We start from the raw sequence: 13392 nt of genomic DNA, 5'->3' as shown, positions 1-13392 counted from the left end.
TTTTTCCTAGGCCTGTTTCTGTGTCATACCCTCCCTTCTAATTATAGTCTATCTCCAATTCTGTATTCTATTATGAGGAGGCTCCTGGGAAGTGACCCAAATTTGGGTAACTCTTTGTAGGGAAGTGTGCATGTGGAGACACAGAGCAGTAAGCATGTGTATCTCTGGGTATGTGTCTGTACAGAGGAGAGAATCCACTATTCCAATCTCTGTCTTAGCCCTTGTTAAAGCAGCAGAATGTGTCAACCTAGTCCTCTTCCCCCAAAGTCAGCAGTAGTGGTGCAGGTGAAACCATGCCTCTTCTGTGATATGTAGCTGCTTGTAAGTGAACTTACTGACAAGTAATATCCAATATAAAATACATCAGTGTCACAGCTGCTAAGTCTTTATTTATTACAGTATTGTATAGTACCATTGCTGTCAAGTTTTCAGGCTGCTAATAATGCTTCTAACCCTGCTGCTAACACCTCATTCTTTCTTCTATTCCCTGCTCTCCTGTCTTCTGTCAGAAATAAAGATTTCAGACATAGGTAAGCCAACCAGTGGAGAATTTCCTGCCTCACCCCTGCCTTGTTGCATGCTGTATGGTAAGCTGCACACGTCAATTTCAGATGGCTGTATGGCAAAAGAATCCTGTGTGATTGGAACTGATTGGGGTAATCAGTTGCAATGGGAGGAAGTCATTAATAATGGCAGGAATGGGTGGCAGGAGCCTGAACTCCTTGGATCTGTTGCAAAGTGAGGCAGTTACTTTGATAGTCTGAAAGTAATATGGGAAAGAATTTGAACCTTGGAATAGTAATTTGAATGCTACAGCCTGCTTATCCTTAGAATAAATGCGGATGTCATCCTAACTGCATTGAGCGACTTTGATAGTCATGATAGGAAGTCCTGAGAACAACTTGATCAGGTGAACAATCTGCAAGAAGACAGATTTCACATTTACACTTCTGTGGGCATTCAAGGTGCCTCAGCTTGGGGATGCCAGGCAACCCCACCCAAAAGGCTTGCCATCAGTGAGAAAGCAGACTCCAGGAACCAACTGCAGAGATCAATCCCCAAATAGGAACTTTGTCCCAGAGTAGGTTTGTCATGTAGACTCACAGCGACAAGCAGTAAACAGAAATGGGTCTAGTCAGGCACACCAAGAGAAGTGTCTGCCTGTCAGCATCACCTGTCACTATGGCATTCACCTGACTCCTGGATAGCAGTCACCTCAGAGTCCCCTGACCTCACACACATTGTGGTGACTTGGAAAGTAACCATGGGCAGATAGAGCTGCAGCTTGCATGGCCACAGAAGTGGCTCTCAGTTATCCACCTGCAGCTCAGATCAAAGTGGCATGAGGGTGGTGCTAGGTTGGGATGAAAGACAGTCTTAGGGGTGGTGGAAAGAGTCAGACAGACCCAGAATCCAGTAATGATTCTATCTCTTTCAATTGAAGTAGCTACATTATTCATGTAATAATTGTATGTGTTATTTTAAGATAATATATTTATTATATAAGTAGTAAATATAATTATTTAACAATTCACATGTATAGAACATTTACTATGTAGCAGATAGAGGGTTATGTCCTTTACATGGACTATAGCGTTCTATCCCCAAACCACTCTGTGAAGCAGATATCCATGGTTACATCAGTAGACAGATGAAAAAACTGAAGCTCCCCAATTATGTGGCCTTGAAAAAATTCCTTCATCTCTCTAAGCTTTAGTATCTAACATAAGGTTAATAAAATCTCCCTTGGAGTCTTGTTGTAATGATCACAGAAGATATTTGTAAACTATTCAGTACTTTTAGGCACAGGGAGGAGCTCCAGAAATAGTAGTAGTAGTAATAATAATGATAACATCCTATAGAGTTAACAGTATTATAATTTATTATCATAACAATTATTATTATATGATAATTATGATGTCTTCATCTTCCCCAAAAAGGAATTAAATCCTCTTACACCTAAAGGCACATGTATTAAAGTAAATCAAATAGAAATTGGTAACAAAAGAAAAAAGGAGGAAACATATATGTGATTATTTATTGATTAAGCTCTGAGCTTCCTGGCAGCCAGTGTAAATAAGAAAACATAATTATTTTCATACTTTATGGTATCAGAAATTGAAAACATGCCCATTTCTCAGAAGAGAAAATTTTTTTCCTGACATTGAGATCTGAGACTTTCAATGAGATTTGTATGGATGATACTGAACTATGTAATGACCCATGCCTTCAACTTCAGTTGTACAGAAAACACAGAAGTACATTTCACATGAAGGTCTTGGATTAAAGCCTAGCATTTAATGTTGAAACATTCAGTTAATGGTGGCGGCTGCATAGGACACAGCCATGACCCAGGGGGACATAGCTGGGAAGAGTCAGAAGGCCAGGTGCTGTCCAGCCCTGCTGCACATTCACCATATGGCCTTGGGCTGGTTACCTGGCGTTTCTGGTTTCCAGTCTCATCTATAAACTGAAAGAGTTTGTGGTTTGGGAACATTTTGTTTCTGATGTTCAGTGATCTTTTTATATATTCATGGTATAACTTTAAACCCTTCGTCAATTAATTGTTTTCTTCGGTACTAAAAACTTTCTAAGATGAACCAAAGTAGAAAGGAAAAAATGAATCACTTTCTGCCTTGCAGTTTTCTAAAGACAACCAGAAGACAGAGAGCCTGGGTTCAGCTCTGATATTAACTGCCACCTGGATATTGGCAAATCTCTTCCTCTCTCTGGGCTTCAGTGTCCCCATCAGTAAATGTTGGAGATGGATTTTAAAAATTATAGAGTTGTATCTCTTCCTCCATTAACTGTCTCAGCCACTCCCAGTAATATGTCTGGCCCCATGACTGGCAACTGTAGCCTGTGTGTGTGCTTCCCCAGAGCAGACTCATGTCTGCCTTTTGCTTTTCCAGCCTCAGTGCCAGCCTGCTGTGTCGGGCATACTCAGTACAGAAACCCATAATCCATGGGGCATCTTCCTCTATGGACTCCTTCAGGAAATAAGCATCTTTGCCTCGTCCCAGAGCTCTTCCCTAGGGTCGTGGAAGATGTTTGAAGCCTTTTCTTCAGAAGTACATTTGAACTCCAGTGTCCATCAAACCCAGCTACACATATTATATTAACTCGGAGCCCTTAACTGTCCCGGGAATTAGGTTGAGCAGGACAAAATAAAGTCTGACATCCTTAGTGTTTCCACTATGCACCAAATCTTCTAGTAGTTTCTAAAGGAACCATCTTTGCTTAAAAGCTGCCATTTATTGGATATTTTATTTTTTAGTGGAACAGGCACTATGCTCAGAGGTTTATATTCTTCATGCAATTTTGTCCTCAAAATAATCCTTTGAAATAGGTGTGACTATTCCCATTTCTCAGCTTAAGAAAACTGAGGTTATAGAAGTGATGTGACCAGGGTCACTTAGCCAAGTGGATGGTAGAACTGGTATTTGAACCCTTGACTGTGTGGCTCCAACACTCAACCTCTTCCCACTGGTTCTGAGAACCAGGGAATCAAGTTCTGCCAGGGCTGCCAACTGCTGTCATTGAAGGACACTCCTTTGCATGAGGCAGACCTTACTTAGAGACAAAGAGAATTCTCACTCAGAAGCAAGTGAGCCTGTATGTCCCTACAGACTCCTAGATTCCCAGCTCCTACTGGGAAATTCCAAACACCATCCAGAATGAGGGCAGAGTGAAGCTTGGCTTCAGCTCATTAACTTCAGGAATGGTACCCTGAAGGCCTCTTGATTTTACATCACTTCCAGAGAAACTAAGGTTATATTTGAGGAACTAGAAGAGAATGTGGGTCCTTAGAGACTTCTACAGCAAACTGAAAATGAAGCTGTGATCTTACTCTGTGTCCAGCCCTGCTCAGGATACTGGGCATCAGAATTGAATCAGAATCAGACATGGTCCGTTTCCAGGAAATGCTCCCTGTCCACACAACCAGGCCTGAGGCCTCCACTGAAGGCCGTCTTCCGTCTCATGCTCTGAGACATTTATGATTTGTAGAGTATTCTAAGGCCTTGCTGCTCAAAATACAGACAAGCAACATTGGCATGCTCTGGGAATTGTTAGAAATGTGGACTCTCAAGTTCCCCGCCCCAGAACTACAGAATTGAAATGTGCATTTTAGCAAGGGCTCCAGGTGGCACATTAAAGTTTAAAAAGAACTGCTCGAAGGCCATGGTTCCCAAATCTGGCTGTGCCTCCAAGTCACTTGGAGAGATCTCAAAGGTATAGATGCCCACACCCTTCAATCATTATGGGTAGGGCTATTTTTAAATCTCTCCAGACCATTCTGATGTGTAGCCATGTTTGAGAACCATCACTCTAAGATTGTTAGCAGTGAGCGTTTCCTATGTATACTCCAGACAGGGAGGCTGATTCAGCAGAACTTTCTGGAGTACTTATTCTGCATCAGCCCAGTTCAAAGCAGCAGAGACTGGTAATCAGTCCCTCCTCTTGAGGAGTTCAAGGTTTCATCCAAAAGACAGACAATTAAACAGAAAAGTTTAATTGGTGCTACAGATACTAAAAGTATAAACTTTGTAGGCTCTAGTGGAGACACAATGAAGGAAGAGGCCAGTTCTACCAGTGGGGAAGAAGAGGGGGTTCAGGAATGGGATTACAGATGAGCTGAACCTCAGAAGATGAGCAGGTACTCCCAGGTGAATATGGGCAGAGGAACCTTTTAGATCCTGAGCAGCAGGGTGGGGAAGTAGAAAGAACACAGACTTTGGAGTCAAGCAGAACTCGGTTGGAATTTCATCCTGCCACTTAGGAATCTGTGGTCCCAGTCAAGTCACTTCACCTCTTCCAGTCTCAGTTTTCTGAAATATAAGGGAGGAAAGTACCTACCTTATATGGTAGTTGTGAAGAAAATGAGGTCATGTGTGCATCAAGTGCTAGCGCAGTGTCTGGGACAGAATGGGCATCCCTAGGTGGTCACAGATGCATTCTTATCAGTGGTAGTCATCTCTGTAGCTCTGTTCTGCAGACAGGTGGCGCTGCAGCCTGGTGGAGTCTAGATGGGCATCATAGATGCAGCTGCAGCTCCCAGGGCCAGGTGGCAGGAGGACGAAATGAGCTGAATGTTCAGAGAGCTCTGCAAACTAGAAAGGGCTGTTGAGATGTATAATTTCATTTGATCCCAATGACAAGCCTGTGAGCCTAGCCGAGCAGGGACTTAGTCATTCGACAGCTAAGGGACCTACGATTTGAACTATTTAGGTGACTCACCTAAATGAGAGCCTACACCTTCTAAGCTCAAAGCTAGTTGTTGTTTTCCCTATGCTTAACTTACCAGCAGACCTCAGATTTGTCCTTGGGCTGAAAGATGCAGCCACAGCTCTTATAGACTCTGGGATAATCCTGCCAATGCCACCCTGTCCTGGAATTCACTGATCTGAGAAACTCCACATGAGTGACACTTCTCTGGAGCAGTGCAGGGAGACAGGAGCTGGAAACTCAGGGGGCTAATCTAAGTGGACAGGGCCCCCTCACCATACCCCCTAAGGGACCCTTTTCTGCCGAGGTAAATAGCACCAGTTTATCATGAGTGATGTGCAAAGAAATGAAAAAAATCAACCCGCCTCAGAGCTGTCATCAGAAAAGCAGAAAGATCAAGGCTGCCCCAGGATTACACAGTAGGATCTAAGGTCACCGCATTTTATGTAGCCAGAATTGATGTCATCTGGGAAGCTTAAATCTGTGCTACATTATAGGGTAAGTCTCAGGGGACATTTCAAAATAGACAGGATACCTGTCCTGTTTACTGCTAACCCCAGAAGAGAAGTAAAAGAAGAGCTAAATAATGCGAATGCAAACACTACCTAAGTAATCTAAAAATAGACATGCCATCTACTTAAAACAAGTCGCTGCCATGGGCTAGAAGGCACGAAGCAGAACATTGGAAAAACAAAAATGAACAAAATCCAGTCTCTTCCCTTCAAGTATTGACGATTGGGTTTTGGAGGCACACACATAAATGAACAGTCACAGCATTATGTCCTATCGTCCAGCAATGAATGGATGCAAATCTCCATGCACAGGGAGAAGGCTGGGGAAGGTTTGCAGAGGAGGGAGCATTTGAACTGACAGGTGAAGGGTGAGTAGGAAAGGGAGGGGCGGGGCACACTGCAGAGCAGGAGCAGCAGGTGCAGGCAGACTTGAGGCATGCTGCAGGGACAGGTCTGTGGCCAGGTGTAGGGTGTCTGGGAGGGGAGGGAGGATGGGAGGGTGGAGCAGCACAGCAGAAAGCTGGGATTTGTGCAGGGGCAGGGAGCTCATAACTTCTCTGTAAGAATTAAGGAATCCTTGAAGGGAAAGCATTGAAATGGCAGGTTGGTATTTGGGTTAGATCAAGAATGGCTTGAAGAGGACCCAGGCTACAGGCGGAGAGACCTCCCCTTGGTTCGAGAAGGGTTAAAGAGGAAGGACAGTTGGAGAAAATCATATCAGGTTAGTTGAATTCAGGGAGAGAAAACCAAATCAGGTTAGTTGAATTCAGGGAGAGAAAACCAAGGAAGGAAAGCCTTGGATCTGGATGCCTGGCCCCTTTCGAGGTAGCCAGTCCCCAAGGACGCTGTCCAAGGCAAGAGACATTTATAATGACAAACCAGCCAGGGCCAGATTAAGACCTTCAGTGACTTACATACTGAAAAGATTATGGTGCCCCAGCCTTCATAGGGAATTCAAAAAACACAAATCTGTAAAATAAAATTTTGCTTTTCAAAAGGACCCCAAACTTACATACCTGATAAATGCAAAATAGCTTCTTTCTAGACTTTTCAAATTCTCTTGCTTTCATCTTGAAGGGGGTCTGCAGTGCTCTGGCCCTGCTGGTGCTCTTATCACTGCTCAGTCTGTCCCGAGTCTCTTAGCACAGTTTATGCCTCACTGTGCAGTGAAAATGGCCAGCACCAGACCATCCGGTCCAAACAGAGCTTCCTTTGAATCAAAATACCTTCCGGAGACTTGGAAGGGGCTGCCAATATTGAGATGCAGTTTTAGGGCCCGGCAAATGTTCAGGCCATGCACAGGAACTTAAAATTAGCTTCTCAGAAGCACCAAGTTCAACTCCAATGTGCCCTAGACTTGAAAGAAATTGTATGTCAGTACCAGGGGATAAAAAAATTCAGGCTTAATAAGAGATATCTACTACGTAGTCATCTCCAAGTGCAAGAAGAGACACAATCATTGGTAATTAAAATAATAATTATTATTGAGCATCTACTACACTATGCTACTTTGCATTTTTTATTTTCTCTCTGGTTTCCCCAATATACTAGCAAGGTAGCTGTTAACACCCCTATTTTGCACATAAAGACTATTCGAGGCTCAGGAGGTCGGGTAACTTGCCCAAGTTTCAGAACCAGGAAATTACAGAGCTAGACTTGGAACCCAGACTGTTCTGATTCCAAATCCTGTGCCGTTTCCTCACCCTGTGGCTAGAGGCAGTGCTTTGTCTCCCCAAGGCATCTCTGTAGTCAAGCTTCTCTCTCCTCTGTTGGCACAGCCTGATCTTTATAACTGTTTTCCAGAAACAGAACCATCATTAGCACTGCTCTTCTGTGTTACTTTTTTTTTTTCCTTGGGTTTCACTGCAAATTACAAACTAATCCTGCAGTTCACTTATATCTGACTGCCAGAGGGAGACTCCTGGGCTCCTGATAAGTGTAACATGAGTATCCACTGAAGACGGTGTTGATGCTGCTGACCGGGAGTCAGAGCCAGCCAGGGTTTCATCCATCAGTCCCAAGATGGAGATGAGGGATTGCTGTAAAGATCCTGTGGAAAAGGGCTTGTGTTTTTGAACTCTTGAAGTGTTTTTTTAAAGTCAAGAGCATCCATCCTTCTAGCTTGAATGAACGGGACACCAGTGGTAGGCCTCAGTGATCATCTTCTTAAGAAAACATGTATTTAGCACCTGATACAAACATGGCACTGAGCTGGTCATCTTAATCATTTCATCTTGAAGGGGTTTTTGCAAGAATAGTGCGAGGGGTTCTTGCAAGAATTGCAAGGGGTTTTTGCAAGAATAGTGGGTGGGAAGGATAGTTAAGCCAATGACTGAGGTCAGAAAAATTGGGGAACCATCACCCAAAATAGGGGCATCATCCCCATAAGATATTTTTGCTTGGATTCTAAAGGGCCAGGGGTTCATCTGTACATCTCCAGCTACTCATAGGAAAGAAGAAAATGCTCACCAGTTGGCCATGTCTTTGTTTTCTAGTCACAGTCCAGCACACAAATACTACCTGACCACAGACCCCATGAGTGGGGCCGTCTTCCTTTCTGACAGCAACAGCCGGCGGGTCTTTAAAATCAAGTCCACTGTGGTGGTGAAGGACCTTGTCAAGAACTCTGAGGTGGTTGCGGGGACAGGTGACCAGTGCCTCCCCTTTGATGACACTCGCTGCGGGGATGGTGGGAAGGCCACAGAAGCCACACTCACCAATCCCAGGGGTAAGGCCTTGCCTTAGAGACATTGTCAATAACATTTATTGGGGTATTTTCCTTTTCAGAAAAACATGCATGATTAATATTGCAAAAATTTTTGGAAAATACCAAGAAATATATGGAGGATGGTAAAAACTGTGATAATTCCACCTGCCAGAAATACTCCCAGTTAACATTTCCTGTCTTCTCTCCTAGTCTTTTTTCAAAGTGTTTGTGTGTATGTAGTGTTTACTAAAAACAAACAAAATGAGATCACATTAAGCAAACTGCTTTTTTTCCCTAAATGCTAGATCATTAACATTTCTCCATGTCATTAAATTGTTTCTGTGTACTCATTTTTAATGACTATATAGTTTTCCAGCAAATGGATGTCCCAATCCTCTACTATTGGACATATATGCTGTCTCTCATGTTATTGTTACACAAAAACATTTTAGTGTATCGTGTTTTCATATGTTCATATGCTATCGGGTGGGTTAACTGTAGGTCTCAATTCTGAGTCCCTCAAAAAGTTGAACCTCTAAATGCCCACAATCACAATTTGTTATTCGCTTATTCAGCAAATATTCAAGTACATAGAGTGGTTGCATAGATAAGTTTGTTGCAGCAGAATAAATAAGACTTGAGTGTGAATCACTGTGACATGGGTGAGAGGAAGAGGTGCTCTCTGAGAGGCAAGAAGAAAGAGCTGTTCATGGGGGTTTAGAGCCAAGAGAGACCCCTGTGCCTTGGAGACTGGGAAAGCTTTTTGGAGAAGCCATCATTATCCACACTCAGTGGAGTGTTCACTGTGTTGCAACCCTATAGCCAGTGATTTACAGTGTCTCAGCCCCAGGGTCCTCACTGATAGAATGGGGGTAATAATGCCATCCGTGTCTACCTCCTAGGTTTATTCTGATGGTCAAAATTAATATGTTTAATAATAACCTGTAGAAACATTCTAAGTGATGGTATTATTAAATAGTCCCAGATTTCAGGGCCCAGTTTCAAATCAAAGCAGGAGATTCTAGTGAAATCAGGCATTCAAATTCAGACTTTGTCATCTACAGCTGAGTGACTTTGGGCAAATCATTGAAGTTCTCTGAGCCTCGTTTTCCTTATCTGTGTAATAGGGATATGCTGCACAGTTGTGGTACAGATTGAATATTAGGAATGTAAATGCTTAGCGCAGTAGTACCCCGCACATGGTAAACATCCCATAAATGATGATTCCTATTATTGTTGTTCTATTATATCACATCACATCATATCAAGTCACATTGTCTCTACCACATACCTGGAGTGTCAGGTGGTAGTTGTGTGGGGTAAATATTGTATCAACAAAGGCTAATCCCGCCTAATTATGATTTTCAAATACTGAGAGAGTAGCCAGGAGTGGAAAGAACACTAGGCTTGCACTTAGAAGTCCTATATGGTTTTCCTCTGCTACTGGCTGGCCCTGGGACCGCCTCCTCTGGGCCTCAGTTTCCCCATTGGTCAATTAATGAACAGGTTGGGCTAAATAATCCCCAAGACCCTTTGCAGCCACAACATTCTACTCTCTTAGGTTTAAAACAGTTTTTTCTGAGAATTTTTATTCTCTCCAGGGCTTTTCAGTTGTTCTCCACACATGTGTGTTCTCTTCCCCGCCCTCGTGGCCCCCCACCCTCACACAGATGAAGTGGCAGTGCATTTACCCAAAAGCCTGTGATTAACCCACATAGAAATGACAAGGGTGCCACGATATGCAGGCACTTTGCAGCAGGGAGGAGAAAAGATGTCCGTCTATTTAACACAACAAAAGGAGAAAAAATTAGGTAATTAATCAGGAGACAGATCACTTCTATTAGCCTGTGCAGCCAACTCTGTAAACAAGAAACCCAACTATTCATAGAGCACTCATCAGTCCAAACAGATGGAAGAGAAAGATGGGGCATAGCTAGGCAGACAAGAAAACGCCTGTCTTGGCACTTACAGAATGAAATTAATGTACATTCACGACAGGACCATGAGAAAGGCTTCCCAGCCTTGAGGCTGCCTGGTCCTCTGTGTGAAATCACTCTCCAGCCTGACCAGCCTAAGAAGGAACAGTTGGTGCTCCAGCAGGTTCTCAGCACTCAGAGGCCCCTGGGCATCTTAAAGCACCCTGCTGGCCAGTGAGAGACACGTGGGTCCCCGGAGCAAAGGCCTTGAAACTCACAAAGTGCCAGCCACTTTCTCATTATTACAATGGTCATTAATAATTATTGAGGGCTAGTTACTACAAGTCAGATGTTAGAATCCCTGTTTTATCAATGAGGAAATGAAGACTTCAAAGTGAAGTAATATGCCCAAGTTAATACGACCAGAAAATTTTATAATTCAAGTCTCTCCACCTTGGTGAAGCCTTCCTGACCCTTCTTCCACTGCCTTCCCCAGAGAAAACATAGTGAAACAAAAGTGACCAGAATCTCCTGTATTTTACCATGACCCTCTTGAGTCTGTCCTTTCTTGTGCTGCTCACATGGTACTGATTCATTCCTGTGCCTTTCCATCTAAACTGGGTGCTGCCCAGGGCCATGTCTCATCTGTATCCCACGACAGTTCATGGTTATGTCTGATTCTTGCGATTCTGAACCTGGGATGGAAATTACTATCACCCATGTACACTATTAAAGCACCCTGTTCCTGGTCCCAGCCACCCGCTGAATTCGTATTTCCAGGAGTTAGGCCAGCAGATGTATACTGAAAAACCTCTTCAGGTGCCTGTGATGCACATCACAGGCTGAGAGGTACTGATACAGTGGAGTGGTTCTCAGACTCTGGTTTGTGTCATTATCACCCAAGGTGCTTGTCAAAAATGCAGATAGTAGCTCAGACTCCACTTGAGATATTTTGAAGCAGCTACCTGGGGGGTGCAGTTTAGCAAACTCCCCAGGGGATTCACATACACATCCAAGAGTGAGAAATACAGATTTGGAACAATCTCATTGTTTGACAGCTGGGAAGACAAACACAGAGATGCTCAGTGACTTGCCCGAGGTCACACAAGTTGGGTCAGGGAGAAAGTTAACAGGGTGAGACAGTCTAGTGAATGGAGCAGGTGATGTTGAGTAATGATTCTGACTCCTCTCCTCAGTGTGCCGCCTTTAGAAATTCAATTCAACAATATTCTCTACACAAATCCATAGGATTCTATTCAGATTCCGTACTTTTGTAATGATCGGTGAGACTAAAATAATAAGAATAGAAAAGCATGAAGGACGGGCTGGGCATGGTGGCTCACGCCTGTAATCCTAGCACTTTGGGAGGCCAAGGTGGGTGGATCACCTGAGGTCAGTAGTTCAAGACCAACATGGTGAAATCTCATCTCTACTAAAAAAAAAAAAAAAAAAAATTAGCCAGGCATGGTGGCGCATGCCTGTAGTCCCAGCTAACTGGGAGGCTAAGGCAGAAGAATTGCTTGAACCTGGGAGGCAGAGGTTGCAGTAAGCCGAGATCGCGCCACTGCACTCCAGCCTGGGTGACAGAACGCGACTCTTTTTAAAAAAAAAAAAAGAAAGAAAGAAAGAAAGAAAGAAAGAAAGAAAAGAAAAATGGTTACCAAAAAGGGGAACTAATTATTATAATTACAGAGCTTCAGAAATAGGTGAATTTAAATAATTCACAGTGTTAATATTGAAAAAGATCCTCCTTACCACTGTATCTCTAGTGCTTAAAAACCCCCAGAAGTTATGAATCCAGGTTTAGTGGATGGCTAAGGTGATAGATTAAAATCTCAGGAGGCAGCAAGGTGGGAGGACCAGAGCCCTGCAAGATCTGAAAAAGTTCTAATCCCTGCTTTGAACAAGTCACTCAAGGCCTCTGAGCCTGAGACTCCTCCTCTTTGAGAGAGGAATGAAGATTGTGGGAGGCTCAAACCCAATCATGTAGAGGAGGTGCTCTGTCAGCTAGCAAGGCTCCAGGAATGTGCGGGTCATTGTCATCTCTGATGCTGAGTTCCTGTTTTGGCTTCTCTGCCCCCAGGCATTACAGTGGACAAGTTTGGGCTGATCTACTTCGTGGATGGCACCATGATCAGACGCATCGATCAGAATGGGATCATCTCCACCCTACTCGGCTCTAATGATCTCACATCAGCCCGGCCACTCAGCTGTGATTCTGTCATGGATATTTCCCAGGTAAGATGGCTTCATCTACCAAAGCCCTGGGACTGCCCGCTCATCCTCTCATCTGCCACCCAGCCAGCCTGCTGGCCATTCATCTTTGCACTGATAAGCCTTTAAAGAGCACCTACTTGGTGCCAGGCTGTGATGAGCACCAAGGACACAAAGACAAGTAACATACAGCCATGTCCTGGGAGTTCACCATCAGGAGTAACAAGTGGAAGCCCAGGGGACAGTGAAGAAATCTCCCTAAGGAAACCTCAACAGCAGCAGAGTAGGATAGACAGAGCTTTACACCATGTGACATTAAATCCATTGCCACCTGAACTTCCTCTTTGGTAACACTGATGGGTATTTGTACATTGCCTGTTCTCTTTCTAAGCTATGTGAGGACAGAAATGCTGTCAGTAACCAGGGTGCCTGGCTACCCAAATTTGGGCACAGTCTATACTTGCTGATTGATTAATCGATTGATTGAATCCTAGCTTTTGCCACTCACTCACTCAGTAACTTTCTTTTGAGCCTCACTTTTTATATCTGTGAAATGGAAATAATTCACATCGGCCCAGTAGGATTATCCTGAAGATACATGAAACAATGCATCCACGACTCCTAGCATTGCTTGGCCCTTCAGAGGTGATGAATGAACAAAAGTTAGAGTGCCTGCTTTCACACAAGAGGTGACATTTATGCAAGTTTTACAGGTTGAATAGAATAGGGGTTTGCTGAGTGGCAAGAAAGAAAAGGAGACATTTCACACAAAGGAAACAGCATGTGCAAAGGCACAAAGATGTTAATGAGGCTGGTA

At 43.7% G+C, this 13392-nt stretch overlaps 1 protein-coding gene across 19 annotated transcripts in view; it reads left to right on the top strand.

Moving 5' to 3' along the window:
• TENM4 (teneurin transmembrane protein 4) overlaps positions 1-13392 on the top strand; it is a 3006191-nt gene that overhangs the window by 2944565 nt on the left and 48234 nt on the right. For 17 of the 19 annotated variants that reach the window (XM_054661572.2, XM_063784373.1, XM_063784372.1 and 14 more), the window contains 3 exons: positions 510-530; positions 8234-8466; positions 12445-12599. In XM_054661572.2, the coding sequence (XP_054517547.2) occupies positions 510-530; positions 8234-8466; positions 12445-12599 (409 nt within the window). The remainder of the gene's footprint in view (positions 1-509; positions 531-8233; positions 8467-12444; positions 12600-13392) is intronic. The other 2 variants (XM_016921709.4, XM_016921705.4) reach the window with 1 other exon arrangement.

Source organism: Pan troglodytes, chromosome 9 (assembly GCF_028858775.2).
Source record: "Pan troglodytes isolate AG18354 chromosome 9, NHGRI_mPanTro3-v2.0_pri, whole genome shotgun sequence".
NCBI classification, from domain to species: domain Eukaryota; kingdom Metazoa; phylum Chordata; class Mammalia; order Primates; family Hominidae; genus Pan; species Pan troglodytes.
This window is presented reverse-complemented; position numbering and strand designations above follow the sequence as displayed.